At 37.0% G+C, this 17,955-nt stretch overlaps 1 protein-coding gene across 1 annotated transcript in view; it reads left to right on the top strand.

Annotated features, from left to right (window-relative positions):
* Nucleotides 1–14,978, top strand: part of tdrd5 (tudor domain containing 5) — a gene marked incomplete at its 5' end in the record, with an annotated part of 15,649 nt that extends 671 nt beyond the window's left edge. The window contains 15 exons of the mRNA XM_079807083.1: nucleotides 3,825–4,247; nucleotides 4,347–4,504; nucleotides 4,590–4,673; nucleotides 4,755–4,811; nucleotides 5,020–5,188; nucleotides 5,300–5,478; nucleotides 6,580–6,794; nucleotides 6,884–7,093; nucleotides 7,203–7,269; nucleotides 7,492–7,689; nucleotides 7,786–7,944; nucleotides 10,475–10,588; nucleotides 10,659–10,799; nucleotides 12,797–12,944; nucleotides 14,412–14,978. Of these exons, the coding sequence (XP_079663209.1) occupies nucleotides 3,825–4,247; nucleotides 4,347–4,504; nucleotides 4,590–4,673; nucleotides 4,755–4,811; nucleotides 5,020–5,188; nucleotides 5,300–5,478; nucleotides 6,580–6,794; nucleotides 6,884–7,093; nucleotides 7,203–7,269; nucleotides 7,492–7,689; nucleotides 7,786–7,944; nucleotides 10,475–10,588; nucleotides 10,659–10,799; nucleotides 12,797–12,944; nucleotides 14,412–14,602 (2,513 nt within the window). The 3' untranslated portion in view covers nucleotides 14,603–14,978. The remainder of the gene's footprint in view (nucleotides 1–3,824; nucleotides 4,248–4,346; nucleotides 4,505–4,589; nucleotides 4,674–4,754; nucleotides 4,812–5,019; nucleotides 5,189–5,299; nucleotides 5,479–6,579; nucleotides 6,795–6,883; nucleotides 7,094–7,202; nucleotides 7,270–7,491; nucleotides 7,690–7,785; nucleotides 7,945–10,474; nucleotides 10,589–10,658; nucleotides 10,800–12,796; nucleotides 12,945–14,411) is intronic.
* Between the last annotated feature and the right edge of the window lie 2,977 nt (nucleotides 14,979–17,955).

Genomic DNA, 17,955 nt, shown 5'->3' with positions numbered 1-17,955 from the left:
CTGTCCATTGTATGCACACTTCAGAATCTCTCCAGAAGTAGCAAGTCATCCGGGTACTTTTTGCCTATATTTGTTTATGAGCACTGTGATTTCAGACATACTACTTTTGTCACATTCTGTTTTTCGCCTGCTATATAGGAAGTATGCGATTTTGGGATACTCCACCCAAAAAATTACAATGCTCTCATCGTTTTCTCACGCTCATGCCATGCCTTCTCAGATGTATATGTCTTTCTTTCTTCTGTGGAACACAAACAGAGATATTTACTGAGAAAAATAATAATATTTTAAATGTGTTAAACTATAAACCAAAGGGAAAATTCACCCAAAACTGAAAATTAGCCCATGATTTACTCACCCTCATGCCATCCTAGGTGTATATGACTTTCTTCTTTAAGACAAATACAATTGGAGTTATATTACATTTTTAAAGTAAAATCTCTGGTGCGATGATGTCAGACGTAGCGTAAGTGTTTTGAACTGCGAGAGGTGTCACACTTTCTTTGTGTTAAATATGGATATTTTTCTTACACAAACCCATCGATTCACTTCAGAAGACCTTTATTAACTCCCTGGAGCTGTGTGGAGTACTTTTATAATGGATGGATGCAATTTTGGGATGCCATTCACTGTCATTATAATACTTGTAACCAGGACACTTTTTAATATAACTCCGATTGTATTCGTCTGAAAAAAGAAAGTCATATACACCTAGGATGGCTTGAGGGTGAGTAAATTATGGGATATTTTTTGGATGAATTATTCCTTTAAGCCTGTTGTTAGTGCTGGGCGGTATGACCCAAAATTTATATCACAGTGTTTTTCTAAATTATACCGGTCCACCATGTAAACGACCTGATCCGACTACTTTGAGTGCACGTCTTTTTGTGACGTGATATACAGCGCGCGCGCCTCCACAACTGAAGAGCGCTCGCCGCGCTCACACCAGTCTAATGTTGACAAGAGAGGACAGTTAATTTTTCTGAGGTATTAAACTTTTTATTTCGTAACATGTTATGAACATAATGTTGGAATAATGACACAGACATATCCTGGCTACAGCATCTCATCTTGACAGCGTTTGTCCTAGGCTTCCACTGCGCCTGACAGAATAATTTATTTTTCTGAGGTAATTCTTACACTTTACAACAAATAATAAATAGCTTTTATAAAACTGTATAAGTCCTGGTGGACGTTGAGAGTTGCCATTGCAACGGGGAACATTCAAGCTGCTGGAGAGGACGTGTCGACATTTTGTTTCTCGTAAGTTAGATATAAAAAAAAAAGTTAACTGCTTCAAATTGGTTAAGTAACATTACCCACAGTCTACTTTAGTTACTTTTGTTAATATTTATACCTTTGTGATTATGGTATCTTTCCTTAATCTGAAATATCTATGCGTTTAGTACTAGTATGCGGAGCACATCTTGAATGCTTTCATTCTTGTTTCACCGTACATCCTATGTTTAAAAAAAACATTTATTTTATGTTTTTATTAATAATTTGGGTACAGTTTATAGAAGTGATGCACCGAAACGAAAATTCTGGGCCAAAACCGAAAATTTAGGATGCACTTGGCCAAAAACCGAAACTGAAGCCGAAAATGGCTTCTTTTAAAAAACGTATACTAATATATATATATATATATATATATATATATATATATATATATATATATATATATATATATATATATATATATATATATATATATATATATATATATATTAGGGATGCAACAATAGTTAGTCCACGGTTCAATACATACCTCGGTTTTTACCCACGGTTTTCAGTTCGGTTCGGTTCTGATGGCTTGTCACATAATTTTTTTGTTATTCTATTCTTAACCGACAGGAACAGCAAGAGGTTAAAGAGAAAAAAGACTATTTTTTTATTGCAATACTCTTTCTTTATTTTACTAAAAAGAATTGAAAAACCTTACTTAAACTTAAAACTTTACTTAAAAAAACCCTTGTACACATTCCTAGTGTATTGGATAATATAAAATAAATATATATAAAGATTTACACTTGCAGCTCAGAGCTGTACAGCAGCATTTAAGTATGAAATTGAATCAATGAATGTAAAAATAAAGCACTACATAGACTTCACTATAAAATATACACTGATTCTTAGCTACTTTATTAGTTTTTCAGTCAAGAGCAGTGAGTGATTTTTCTCTTTGTCTTTTGTTGTTCATGACAGAATTTTCATTTTTGATTGAAATATCCCTTTAATGTTAATACAGTATTAACATTAAAGGGATAGTTCACTCAAAAATGAAAATTCTGTCACCGAGAAATGAATACAGGTTTGAAAAAATATTAGAGTGAGTAAATAATGACAATTTTATAGGTGAACTGTCCCTTTAAGGACCGCGTGTTCACTATCTGCGCTGCTGTCAGTTTAAGACCTCTACACATCTAATATACAGACACGATTGCGATTTTACTTTCACTTTAGACATAACCGACTGTGTTTATGTTAACCTTGTGTGTATTTGACAGTATTAACGCAGTAAGACGACTACTTAGTTCAGTATTCACGTGTTTGACAGGCTTTTAGTGCGCGCGCTCTGAAAAGCGCATGTTAAAACCGCGCACGCGAATGAAACCGGCAAGGCTTTAAAACGCATGCAAATAATGAACTTTCATGATTGTGAATCACTATAGTGTTCCGTGAGTATAACTCCACCACTATCCTGTGATGTGAATGTATGTCGCGTTGTTCAGTATTGGGATGGAGGCAAATTAAAGAATTTGTAGAAAAATAATTAATTAAATGCGAAACTGAAAAAAAACGCAATTCACAAGCGCGTATTGAACCGTGAATGCCGTACCGAACGGTTCAATATTATATTGAGAATTGTGGCATCCCTAATAGATATATAATATATAAATTGCTTGAATTTAATGGATCTGAAATTTAAAAAAAATCACGAACCAATAGAATAATCAAACTTTTATTAAGCTACATAACAAAACCTAAAATATTTTTAACAATAAATATAAATAATAATACCAAATAATATTATTCTTCAAGTTTTATGTTCCATCAAATAAAATCGTTTTTTAACAGTTGTGCAAAAAAAGATCCACAATTATCTGAATAACTGCACACAATATCACAGAATGGTTCTCATTAAGAACATGAGATGCTGCACTGAATAGTCTCACTGTCTGTCACTGTTCTCCGGGAAAAACGGCATTTGGAGGGTAAAATAGACCTTTGTGTTTTTTTGGCAGGGTTGCCTGCTAAAATTTGCATTACTGGGTAGTCAAGGGGATTGTCGCTTCTGGTAATAGGTAGTTTAGCTAACGTTAGATACGTCTCTATTTGTTCTCATACCGCTGACATGCTTAATCTTTGATAGGCAGATGCGTCGCGTGTTAAAGGAACACTCCACTTTTTTTGAAAATAGGCTCATTTTACAAGTCCCCTAGAGTTAAATAGTTGAGTTTTACCGTTTTTTGAATCCATTCAGCCGATCTTTGTATCTGGCGGTAGCACTTTTAGCATAGCTTAGCATACATCATTGATTCTAATCAGTCCATTAGCATCTCATTCAAAAAATGACCAGAGACACTTTCAATATTTTTCCTATTTAAAACTTGACTCTTCTACAGTTACATCGTGTGCTAAGACCAACTGAAAATGGAAAGTTGCGATTTTCTACACCTATTTGGCTAGGAACTACTTTCTCATTCCTGCGTAATAGTCGCCGATCTTCGCGGCAGTACCATGGCTGCAGAACTGTCACTTCAAAACTGAGGTATTTTTTGTGTACTGTTACACCTCTAGTTCAACGTTTTTTCCATTTGCAGCCATTGGAGACGAGAGCACTAAAGGCATCCAAGAGCTGGTGTCCAAGCAACGTGACCACAAACCCAAAGTCAACAATCGGAGGGGAAATCTAGTGAACTTCCACACCTCTTTCCCACGGCATCAGCCCGTTATTCTCCCTCGACGTGGACAAGCAAAGCCAGCCGTGCCTGCTCAACTGCGCAGCCAACTAAAACAATTACTATCTCATGGGCCGGTCAGATTATCAGAGCTGGAATACAGGTATATGGCGCAGTTCGGAAAGCCACTCCAGATCACTCAATATGGCTTCTACTCCATTTCTGAGATGCTGGCGGCTGCCACGGATTTCATAATTATGCAGCAGAGTCGCACTGGCTCGCAACTACTTCTGAAAATGCCACAAATTCCGCCCGGACATCTGATGCAGAGTCTTTCCAAGAAGTGTATGTATATGATTTATGGAGATGGATAGGATCATGCTCATTTTTTGGTCCGGTTGATGATCTTTTGCATGATGATTGATCTTCGTTTTTTTTTTGCAGTTCCATCTCCTTTGGTGGTAAAACAGAAGCCGGTGGGATTTAGTCCTAAAGCAACTTTACCGCCAAAGAGGGACCAGCAAAGTCCGCCCTTGTCCCCTGCTCTTCCTAAACCAGAGCCTGTGAAGAAAGAGCACTCTTTTGAAGAAACCATTTTTAAGGTTTGGATATTGTCTAAGCAATAAGTGTGATATTTCGTATTGCGCTATAAATAAATCAACACTGTTGGGGTAAATCTTGTTACAGCTTGAGGAGGAGCTCAGACAGCAGATTCTCGAGAAGGGCACCGCTGGAACCGTCAGCCGCGAGCTGAAAGATAAGCTACAGAAGGTCAGACATAACAGCTTTAAATCTCAGCCTTTCTTGTCTCATCTTCTCACCTTGGCTTATGAGATATGGATCTTATTTCAGGTTGTAGCTGAAAATGGCAATGGGATCTCCATTCACAATCTTCCCACAGAATACAAGGTATTATCACAAAGTCTGTCTAGAACATATCTGAGTTAATACCTGAAGAAGATATAGAAAATGAAGTCTATTTTTGGGGCATTAACGAGGAGACTATGACATGATGGTCTTGTATCACTCTGCGAAAACTACAACATCTTACCCTCAGCTATATGTTTGAGCTGCTAGATGGCGCTCTTCTAACTTGTGGCCTGTTTTTTGCTGTTAGCGAATGTATGGTGAGGAGTTGCCGGTGAGCCAGTGTGGCTTTCTGAGCGCGACTGAGATGGTTGGTGCTTTAAGTGATACGTTTTCCATCCAAAGAGGTGCTGACGAGAGTGAAAACCACTGGATGGTCGTGGAGTTCAAACCTAATGACGCACAACCCACTGAATCTGGTACTTTCCTTCCTTATTTGTGTCATATTGATTAGAACAAAACAAACGAGTGCTTCAGATTCATTGATCACCTTTAATGAGACTTTGATTGTGATGTATTCCTTTTGCAAGAATTATCCCCGGGTCATGGCACCACTTCCAGTCCGACGGACGAATCCCAGAATCCTTCCAGCAAGGCCTTTTACTTTAGCTGTGCAGAGTCTGCCTGGGAGCACAAAGAGGTGGAGCAATCCACAGAGCCCCAAGAGTCTAACGCTGAGTTCAGAGTCACCAATAAAACCATCAATCAGGTTAAGAGCCATTAGCGATAATCCATTATCATTCCCTCACGTATTAATCTACGGTAAACTTACAAAGGGTTGCACTTTTATAATGTCGAGATATATATATATATATATATATATATATATACACTACCAGCTGAAAATTCAGCTTTGAATCACAGAAGTAAATTGCATTTTAATATATATTAAAATAGAAAAAAGCTATTTTAAATTGTAAAAATATTTCACAATAATACTGTTTTTCTGTATTTCTGATCAAATAAATACAGCCTTGGTGAGATTAAGAGACTACTTTCAAAAACATTAAAAAAACCTTAATGTTTCCAAACTTTTGACTGGTATTAAATATTATATACAATATTAATATTCTATATATTATATAGTATATTATATATATTATATGTTTTATATTATATTTTAAATAAATATATATTTTAACAAATAACCTAAATATCTGGCATTATATGTGGTATTAAATGCTGTAAAACATAATACATTTCATTATATTTTAAACTAAACCATACAACAACAAGTTGTAACAAATCTAATCGGTGTGTTTTTCTATACATATACACACATAGAGCGAGATATCTGTATAAATATCATCTAAAATGTATATATATTCATATTGTATTATAAACTAAAGTATATAAGCTACATGTAATATAATGTAACATATTATATAACCTAAAAAATGATTGATGGATATGTAATGTATAGTATAATATATATATATATATATATATATTAATTAATACATTTATGTATGTGTGTGTGTGTATATATATATTAAGAGACCACTTAACACTGAGAAAACCATATTAAGTGGTCTCTTAATTTTTTCCAGAGCTATATATATATATATATATATATAGAAAATATTTTAAAAATTTAGATTATTATACTATTTCGCAGCAATATAATAATTATATTTTAATACTATATATATATATATATATATATAAAATGTTAATTATAAATGAATGAATGAATGACGGAATACATATGTATAAATATTGTGTGTATTTAATAAAATGCAATATAAAATTATAAAACATAATTATAATATAACATTACACACAACTCGTGTGTGGCTGTTTGTCGTAGATGGAGGACCTTTTCCCAGAGTTGATGGTGAGTCATGTCTCAGCGGTCCCTCCAGACGCGGTGCGCTGCCAAAAGCTGAAGCCGCCCAATCGTAGGATGGAGAGGGAGTTGGTGCCAGTCCTGGTGGAGCAGACAGAGTCTCCCAGCCACTTCTATATCCGCTTCAGCCAAAACAAGGAGGCCAGAGCCCTGGAGAACATGATGATTGAAATGAGGTATCTCGCTGATTTGATGCCGGCTAATTTCATTATTATTTGGGATTGAGTAGCGTGTCATTCTGATCATGCCCAACGCCTGTTTCCAGGAGCTGTTACTCCTACCCAGATGTGGCAGAGAGATACCGCCTGCCTGATGCTTATGTACGGCCGGGTCAGGTGTGCTGTGTGGCCCCGAGAGACATGTGGTTCTACCGGGTGGTGATCCATGAGGTGTTCAGTGAAACTGAAGTAAAGGTGTACTACGTCGACTTTGGAGACATCACAAAAGTGGAACGAAACAGCCTCAGATTTCTCAAGTAAATTCATCATTTGTTCTAAATCAAATCTGTAGTAGTATAAATGAAAGATGCTGTAAACATGATCTTGCCATACATTTGTTTGTATCTCTGCTGAAAATCTTTCCAGGGCTTGTTATGCTGACCTCCCGGCTCAGGCTGTCCCAGCAATGTTAGCTGGAGTTCGGCCCATCACGGTAAGAAGGGATGTTATTGTTAACTAAAACTATTTTTAAAAAATGTGTTAATTGAACCTTGAAGTAAAACTAAAAATAGTAAATTTTTGCATACAATAGTAGCGAAGTCTTTTTGCACGATTCATTAAAAGATCCACCTCACGAGTCATTTATTTGTGAATCTGACTACAATTGTGGTGTTGTACTGATGTTGTCTGGTTCATGTCTTGTCTGTCTTCTCAGAGCATTTGGACTCAGAGTGCAATCAGCTCTTTCCAGAGGATGTGCTGTGAGCGCACTCTGGTGGCCGCCATTCACAGCTACCAGGACAACTTCCTGTTGCTCTTCCTGTGCGACACAAACACGGAGGAGGATGTTTACGTTCACTCCGCCCTACAGAAAGAGGGCCATGCCCTTCCCTGCACTACCGCTTATGGATTGGTCTGGACACAAATCTTCATTTAGACCCAATTACCATAAAACCTGATCGAAATCTGATTTCCAGTGGTGGCTTGTTTCTTCTCGTTTGTTTTTTAGGTGTCAGGGCAGTTCAATCCATTGACGTCTTACCTCGGAGAGGATCAGCTCGACGATGTAAAGGAGTCTCTCACACCCTCCACATCTAGTCTCTCACACCCTTCTCCAGACATAGAGATCCACCCTCAAGGAAATGGCTCTTTGAGCTCCTCTCAATCGGTACCTTTAATCAAGCAACTAGTGTCATGTGTTGTGTATACGGGCCTGTGTAAGCCTGCCTGCCCAAGCTCTCTGTGAATTACAGTGCTCTTCAACTGGGCTGATGGAGGGCAGGTCTGTGCTGAGGCAGTAAATAGAGGAAAATTATGGGTCCTATGGGTGCTGCTTAAAGGGTTACTTCAGCTCTGGGAAGATGAATGTGTATTTAAACTGGGTCATTTATATAGTAGATATGTGAAATTAATTTTGAATTTGGTGCCTTCTAGACTGAGAAAAGACAGAAAATATATTTTTGTGGATGAAAGACAACATCTCCCAGAATGCACTTGCTTCGCTGCTCTACTAGGCCACTCCCAAAAACACGGCTACTGGTAACATCTCTTGCCTACCACGGCTCCACCCCGCCGTCGTTTTGATTTTCATAGTAATAAAATCATTTCGTTCAGTTAGAGAACAGACAAAGTGTGAGTGAGCCGAACGAAAGTCACGTCTCAAACGCAGCTGAAGTCAGATTTCATTCATCACGAGAGCACAGAGCTGAGGTAAGCGCGGCAGTCATTCTCAGCACGTGTCCAGTCTGGCGCGTTTTTAGATCGCATATGGAAGCTTAACTTTCATAGGAATACATTGAAAGGTTGAAACACTCACTTTGCTCCGCACCGCCCCGTTATGAGAGGCCGAGCGCATTTACATTCTGAGAGTGAGATCCCACCTCTACGGGCGGGATGAAAACATGCGGAACAGCTCCTACTACAGGCTGTGGTCTCTAGCCTCTGGCCAAAAAATCCTCCATCTGAGGATTTTTTTCCAGAAATAAAATGCGTAATTCTCTCGTCTCAGGGGGATATGAGGGGGGAAAGTACCATAATTCGAATATACTACCGGGTTTCTACTGATACAAAGCTTAAATGCTAAATCAATGAATTAACCCTTTTAAGGGACTTAATTCAGTTTTTGCTCAGATGCAGATTTTGTCAGTTTTACAAAAAATCTTGCATATCTCTACATAGTTAATAAGCAAATTCATATGCAAGGTTTCTGCTTGCACATTGCAGCAATATATATATATATATATATATGTATGTATGTATGTATGTATGTATATGTGTATGTATGTGTGTGTATATGTGTATGTATATGTAATATGTTTTTTATTCTTTAAATACGTTAAAATATAGCCAGTGTTGGATATAATAAGTTATGTAATCTGGTTACTTTTTCAAGTAACTAGTAAAGTGACGCATTACTTTTAAACTTGCTACAAAATATCTTACTTTTTAAAAAAGTAATACAAGTTATTTGTTATTCCTTTTATTTTTATATAAAAAAAAAAAAAAAAAAAAATACATTTTATATAATATTTATAATAGTTTTTTTGTTTGTGTGTGTGTGTGTGTGTGTGTGTGTGTGTGTGTGTGTGTGTGTGTGTGTAAATTATAGCTCAGATGTTGGCAGATAGTGTCAAGCTAAATATTTATTTATATATATAAAAATATGTGAAATATGTTTTAACAATATAATCTTCATTGTGTGTGTGTGTGTGTGTGTGTGTGTGTGTGTGTGTAATATATGTATGTATATATACGTGTGTGTGTGTGTGTGTGTGTGTGTGTGTGTGTATTTGTATATATGTGCGTGTGTGTGTGTATGTTATGATTAATGTTCTACATTATAGTTATAATATATATTAATATTTTTAATACGTGAAAGAAAATATTCAGAGTTCAGAATGTTTGTTTTGTAATTTACTGATATTTGTTGTATATGTTTTTCAAATGAACTTTTTGAGAATTTTTGAGTACAGACCATATATATATATTTACAGGCAATGAAACTGTACTATACAAATATTTTTATTAAAAAAAAAAATTATTTTACTTTTTTTTTTTTATAGCTTTGTCACTTTGGTAAAATGAATCATTTAGCTGTTTCACATAAAGTCACAAAACATGTTTTTGTTTCTTATATGGGTTATATGTGAAGGAATTCAGATGATCTGGTTGACGATTTTATGTTTGATTAGCATTTGTTTATTTAGCAAATCCAAATGTGAGACAAACAGTTGTCACAATTTATTTTAAACAGTCTTTCTAATAAGGAGTCAGTGGTTTTTAAAGTGTGGTACTCATCAGGCTGCCTCTAGTGGTATGCAGAGGAATCACTACATTAATTAATGTTAAAACTATACATTTTAATTTAATCTTTTTTTTCTTCACATTTAAGTACAGTACAGTTTTACACATTTAAAACATTTTAATCATTATTTTATTTACCTGTATGTAAGCACAGTGCAGTGTTCAAACTGTGTTGTACAAACTGTGTATTTAAACAATGTTAAAATGGCTGACAACAATCAATATTCTTATTAGGAATAAACTGCCTCGTTTTTGAACTGTGCAGAGCTGTAGCTGAATAGTTAGACCTATACGCTATTGTATTTTAATGTCATTATGGTGGTACTTGGAGAGCCAAATATATGACCTAAGTAATTTGCTAGTCTTCATTTTGAACTCTGGTTTGTTCTTTCCAGGGTTCCAGCTCTGAAAATGGAGAAACCAAGTTCTCCTCCATTGATGTGGACCCAAACCTGGACCTTCCTGCTCTCGAGTGTATAAATGTTCCTGACGGCAACACTGTGGCTGAAGTAAGTCGTATTCCACATATTTACAATAATATTTTGGATTAATTTCTTTAAACCTCATGTTTTCTTTCAGAGGCAGAAACTAAATGCGTCTGAGGCTCTGCAGGGTCAAGACCCGTTATGCTGCAGTACATGGGATCAGGGGTGGACAGCAGAGGACAAAACGGATAAGACGAAACACGAACCTGACGTCAAGACAGAAGGCGAATTGAAAGTAAGAACGCCTTCTCGTCCACAATAGGCATGACACGACAGCTTTTGAGTGTCAAATGTTTTTTGAGGTAAAATCCGCTCCTGAATAAACCTCCAGGCCTCCTTTCATTCCTCACAGTCACAGCTTTTAGCAGGCAGTCGTCGCTCAGAATGACATGAGGTGCTGTGCGTCTGGAGATTTAATCTCCTGAAGCATTGTTCCCCATTACAGCCCCGTTCTCCCGCTGAGCCCATTGGGAGGCAGTTGATCTTAATTGTGCGCTGATTAGATGAGAATGTTAATTAGCCTCTCGGCAGAGGTTCATCTGCTTAATCATTCAACTGAACGGTTCATCGGAAAAGGCAAGTTTCTACAAGAGAGATGTGCAATAGTCATTTTCAGCTATTTGCAGGATGAAATTTCAGAATCTAGCGCATAAATATGCAGTTGCTATTTCATTTTTAATGTAAAAAAAAATCACATACATTAGATTAATTGGCAATATTCTTATTGTATTGTTTTTATTGAAAATATTTTAATAAAACTATTGAATAATTGCTAAAATGCTTAATTTTATTATTTAAAAAATGGAATGAAGACTTTGGTCACACTTTAGATTAGGGTCAAATTCTCACTGTTAACTAACTATTAACAATGCCTTTTGCCTCAATACACTTCTTATTACTGTTTATTAATAGTTAGTTAAGTTTAGGTATTGGGTAGGATTATGGGATGAAGAATTGGTCATACATTAAAGGGATAGTTCACCCAAAAATGAAAATTCTGTCATTTAGTCATCCTCAAATTGTTTCAAACCTGTATGAGTTTCTTTGTTTTGGTGAACACAAAAGAAGATATTTAGATGAATCTTTGTAAACAAGCTGAGAGAGCAACAATTGACTACCATAGTAGGGAAAAAATACTATGGTAGTCAATGGTTGCTCTCTACTTGGTTACAAACATTATTCTAAATATCTTCTTTTGTGTTCACCAAAACAAAGAAACTCATTGTAGAGTTTTTCAAAGAAATTATTGTAGAGTCACCACAGTGACTCTACAATAATTTTACGATGCGACGACAATAGTTTTTGTGCGCAAAAAAAAATCTAAATAACACCTTTATCCAACTTGTTATTGTCTTCCGTGTGTGCCTCCACGACGCATGCGCGAGAATATGACGCAGATCCGGCGTTCGGACACATGACCCAGAAGCGATTTGTTTACAAGCAGAGGAAGACGTGCGTATCTAAGCTGTTGAATTCTACATTGATCGTGCTTTAGATCTCGGCGTAGTTCTCAAAATGTGGTTAAAGTGTGCATTTCATGGAAACATTTCATTTCCCGAACCCCGGCGCTAAGTCATATTCTCGCGCATGCGTCGTGGAGGCACACACGGAAGACAAAAACAAGTTGGATAAAGGTGTTATTTTGATTTTTTTTTGCGCACAAACACTATTGTCGTCGCATAGTAAAATTATTGTAGAGTCACTGTGGTGAGATGGACTTTGTAACGACGTTTTAAGAGCCTTTTATGGGTCTTGGGAGTGTAAATGTACTGAATGCCAATGGAGGCCTATCTGAAGCCTTTCTCAGCCATCAGCTTTCAACAAAAATATCTTAATTTGTGTTCCGAATATGAACGGAGGTCTTACGGGTGTCGAACGACATGAGGGTGAGTAATTAATGACAGAATTTTCATTTTTGGGTGAACTAACCCTTTAATATGTGCTTTATAAGTACTAATAAAAATTAATAAAAGATGTGTTCATTTGTGGCCGTGCCGCAACAGCTAGAAGGCTGTCCACACTGGACACAACAAAGCGACTGTGTCAAAGTACTTGAAGTACGTCAGAAATAGAAGGGGGCGTCAGTTTACCGTCAGGAATTTGTCGTTTCACGTCGCATCCAGTGTAGACAGCATCGCTGATTAAAATGGGTGCTATTTGCTTTTGTCGCGCTGCTCGCGTCTGGATTAGACTCTGTGTTAGTTAATAGTATTCATGTTTTTTTTTACATAGCCTGAGATTGTGTCTACTTCTCCACCTGTTCAAGCAACAGTGAGTGAACTGCAGATGTGTGTGTCTCCAGCTAAACCACAGCCCGTCTCAACCACATGCACCAGCCCCCACACCCCTGGCCCGATCCAGATCAACAGCATCTATCCAGGTAAAGCACATCACCACTGTCACAACATCAACAAAAACATCTTAATTTCCTTAATATAATTTATTTCCTTATATTTATATTAACAATAATTAGTAATATTTAATTATTATTATTTTTAGTAGTGGCACTGTTGCACATATACTTTTGTTATGCTGGAACACACACTGATCAGGCATAATATTATGATCACCTTCCTAATATTGTGTTGGTCCCCCTTTTGCTGCCAAAACAGCCCTGACCCGTCGAGGCATGGACTCCACTAGACCCCTGAAGGTACGCTATGGTATCTGCAACCAATATGTTAGCAGCAGATCCTTTAAGTCCTGTAAGTTGCGAGGTGGGGTCTCCATGGATCGGACTTGTTTGTTCAGCACATCCCACGGATGCTCGATTGGATTGAGATCTGGGGAATTTGGAGGACAAATCAACACCTTGAACTCATTGTTGTGCTCCTCAAACCATTCCTTAACCATTTTTTGCTTTGTGGCAGGCGCATTATCTGCTGAAAGTGCCACAGCCACCAGGGAATACCGTTTCATGAAAGGGTTTACATGGTCTGCAACAATGCTTAGGTAGGTGGTACGTGTCAAAGTAACATCCACATGGATGGCAGGACCCAAGGTTTCCCAGCAGAACATTGCCCAAAGCCTCACACTTCCTCCGCCGGCTTGCCTTCTTCCCATAATGCATCCTGGTGCCATGTGTTCCCCAGGTAAGCAACGCACACGGCTATCCACGTGATGTACAGGGGTCAGCATGGGCACCCTGGCAGGTCTGCGGCTATGCCGCCCCATACGCAACAAACTGTGATGCTCTGTGTATTCTGACACCTTTCTATCAGAACAGCATTAATTTCTTGAGCAATTTGAGCTACAGTAGCTTGTCTGTTTGATTGGACCACACGGGCCAGCCTTCGCTCCCCACGTGCATCAATGAGCCTTGGCCGCCCATGACCCTGTCGCCGGTTCTCCACTGTTCCTTCCTTGCACCACTTTTGATAGACACTGACCACTGCAGACCGGGAACACCCCACAAGAGCTGCAGTTTTGGAGATGCTCTGACCCAGTCGTCTAGTCATTACAATTTGGCACTTGTCAAACTCGCTAAAATCCTTACACTTGCCCATTTTTCCTGCTTTTAACAACTTGGGGGACAAAATGTTCACTTGTTGCCTAATATATCCCACCCTCTAACCGGTGATGAAGAAATAATCAGTGTTATTCACTTCACCTGTCAGTGGTCATAATGTTATGCCTAATCAATGTGTATATATACTGTAAAAATTATCAAATGTATTTGTACCATTTATATATTGTTTAGCAATATGTTTGGGCTTTTGTCACATTTATTTTTGGCTTTTCTTTCACTTTTTTTTTTTTGAAAGGACCGGTTATAATAATTAGTTTTAATGTGAAATTTCAATCTACTATGTTTGCTTTGATACAATTCTCCACTCTGTTTTTCCAGGTGTACCCGTCTATCCAGTCCAGCCCCCATTTTCCCACTTAATGATGCATTTCTTCAGCAGTCCAGTCCATGTGGGACCTGGTCCAAACACTCCTCTCCGGCAGCACACCTCTCCGTTAGCTCTGACACCAGCTGCGCGCCTGTCCGCCGGAGCCAACCTCCTACACTGGCGCTCCAACAACAAAATCTGACCAGCCACAAGCGGTGCGTGTTGGTTTCAAACTTTGGACTTTCGTTACGTTCAATAATGTTCTTTCGTTTCTCTGGCTGCAACGTACTAAAAGTATATCAACTGATATAATAAAAGCAGCGGAGGACGCATAAGGAAACGTCAGAGCAAATATATATATTCTTGTTTGTTTTATCATAATGTCTCTCCAGCAGCAGATCATACTTTATTTTTATTTGCATCGCACAATGCTAAAGTTTTGTATGTTTTTATGTTTGCGCTATGGACCAAATTGGACATTTGTTAAGTTGCTTGTTCAGTGTTCAATTCAGAATTTTTCTTTTATCAAAAAAGTGTTTTATAAAGGAAAAAAAGTGATAAATAAGGAGGATGCACTGAAAATTGTGTCTGTTTATTTTGTGACAATTGATGTTTTGCATTTAATATAATTTTAGGTGTGACCATAAGTGTTTGAATACCTTTTGGAGTCATTGTATTCCTCAAACTTACTGGCTCCAACTGCTTTTCTGGGACCTTTCGCAGAAAATTAGCCACTCTGGAGTCAGGACCTGCGAAGACAAGGCAATGTCAAACTTTCTTTTCCGATACGATCCCATACACATGGACATGCTTCCAATGTGCTGTTTTCTAGTTTCACTGGGTTGTTTAGAGAAACTCGCAACATTGTACAAAATCCAATCGGTGGTTTTCCAACACCCCTGCTTTGTTTTACTTTACGTACCAATTCCGCCCACTCTTGTGACTTGTTTTCTGCCTTTTGGCATATTTAGTTTGACCCAACATTCTCCGTGGGAGGATCCTTGCTCCACTGAACATGTTGAAATATTAAATTACTCAAACAGGATGTCATGTAACCAAGTGCATCCATAACATGCCGCATAAACAGCGGCCGAGGAAAAGGGTGAAGGTTGGCAGCACTCCGCCGGTCCTGAATCTTCCTCGTTTGGTCCAATTACTGTTAATGGCATCTTAATGAGCTTTCTTCAAGATGCCTGGTATCTTAACAAGACCAGCTGGAGAAGGGAAGAATATTACCTCATTTAAACATGAGGAAAAAAGGCTGAATGTTGCAGAAACCAAATTAGCATTGGACACTAAGCTAATGAAGTTTAATTGAAGAAACGCACTTTTCTGAGAACGGAAGCCCATTTCTGCCACATAAGAAAAAACATGCTTTGGTTAATTTTGACTTTTGGTGTCATATTTGACTTTTCATGTCCATTTCTGCCACATTTGCCACAAGAAAATTAAACGTGCTTTAGTAAATGACATAAAATGTCACAATTATGGCATAAAACGTTGAGATTTAAAAAGTCATAATTCATAATTAGTCAAAACATATTTTGACTTGTCGTAATTGACAATTTATCCGTCGATTTCATAATTGACCTCATAAGTCATGACTTTTGACTTAATTTCATCTTTTTATCTCATAATTTTGTCTGTATTTTAATTTTGATTTGTCATAGTTGACTCATGATTTTGATTTCATAATTACAACTTAGCATGTCATTTCTACATTTTATTTCATAGTTAGGACTTATGTCATGTCACATCTTATCAATTTTGACTGTTTATCTTATCATTATGACTGTCATAATTGCAACGTTTTATCTCATAATTTTGTCTTTGTATCAAAATGTATTCGATTTGTCATAGTTGACTTTATGCCATGATTTTGACTTTCTCATAATTACAATTTATGTCATAAGTATGAAATAAAAAGTAGAAATTATGACATACTAAGTTGTAATTATGAGAAAATCAAAATCATGGCATAAAGTCAACTATGACTAATCGAAATTAAGATAAAAAGACAAAATTATGAGAGAAAAAGTTGAAATTATGACAGTCATGAGATAAAAAGTCAATTATGACAAGCCAAAATTGACAAGTCACGACTTAGTGTCATAATTTCTACTTTTTATTTAATAGTTATGACATAAGTTGTAATCGCACAATGTAATCAATTTTGACTGTTTATCTTATCATTATGACTGTCATAATTGCAACGTTTTATCTCATAATTTTGTCTTTGTATCAAAATGTATTCGATTTGTCATAGTTGACTTTATGCCATGATTTTGACTTTCTCATAATTACAACTTATGTCATAAGTATGAAATAAAAAGTAGAAATTATGACACTAAGTCGTGACTTGTCAATTTTGGCTTGTCATAATTGACTTTTTATCTCATGACTGTCATTAATTTCAACTTTTTCTCATAATTTTGTCTTTTTTATCTTCATTTCGATTTGTTATAGTTGACTTTATGCTATGATTTTGACTTTCTCATAATTACAACTTAGTATGTCATAATTTCTACTTTTTATTTCATAGTTATGACTTATGTCATGATATACTGACTTATCATAACTTATCATAACTTGACACACTTATCATAACTTGACATAATTGACTTAATCTCATAATTATGACTAAGTATGTCATAATTATGTTTTTCCAAAGGCAATTTTTTTTTTCTTGTGTGGGGAGAATCTTTCTCTTCCAGTGCAAACATCCTTCTGCATTGGTACGGTGGTTGATAAGGGTTTGTATAGGTGTTTCCTTCTTGGCCCAAGTCAAAAGCTCCCTAAATACAGTTTAGGACCCTTCTTCTGTCTGTTAAATATTTTCATTTTCAATGGTTCAAGAACAAAGGAACAGGTGATTACTTTCATGAATAGTCTGATTGCATTTCCATTAACTGGTTAGTATAACGAAATGTAATGCATGTCAGCATTTATTCACTATTTTACTGAATACTGAGCATAAAATCAAATCACATGCAGTCAGAAAGCAGTCTAGGCCTTTCTGCTCCCTGTTCCTTCAAGCTTATAATACGCTTTGCCACAGCTGATGAATTCTAATATCTTTTGCTAACCTCTGCCAGCTCCAATAATGGAAGATGAACTCGATAAGCAAAACAAGGCAGTGAGTCACTTTTGGTGGTGACACTTGTGTTTGTTTGAGCATTGCTAGTATGCTCATATCCATGTGACAAACCATAAAAATTACATAAGGACTTTTCATTTCACATATCTCGGTGTTCTCTTCTGCCACTATGGAGCATCAAAACAAAAATGTCTGTGCCATTAGCATGACCCAATGGATTGTTTAATGGTTGTTTTTGTGTCCTGAAACTCAAAAGCCGTTTACTGATATACTTTAAGAGCATTTGGAGATATGCATTTCTCACGAGCTGGATGACGCAGTAATTTATGCCATTAGGAGGGTCTTTGTACGAATGCAAGAGGGAAGGGAGCGCTCTGATAGGGATCGAATTAAAGCACACTGCTGCATGGCAAATCATATTACCCTGCTTAACTGACCCATACAGACCTTTTCCCTGC

Source organism: Gobio gobio (genome assembly GCF_949357685.1).
Source record: "Gobio gobio genome assembly, chromosome: 24".
NCBI classification, from domain to species: Eukaryota; Metazoa; Chordata; class Actinopteri; order Cypriniformes; family Gobionidae; genus Gobio; species Gobio gobio.
Note: the sequence above shows the minus strand (reverse complement) of the source record. Positions and strands in the feature narration are given on the sequence as shown.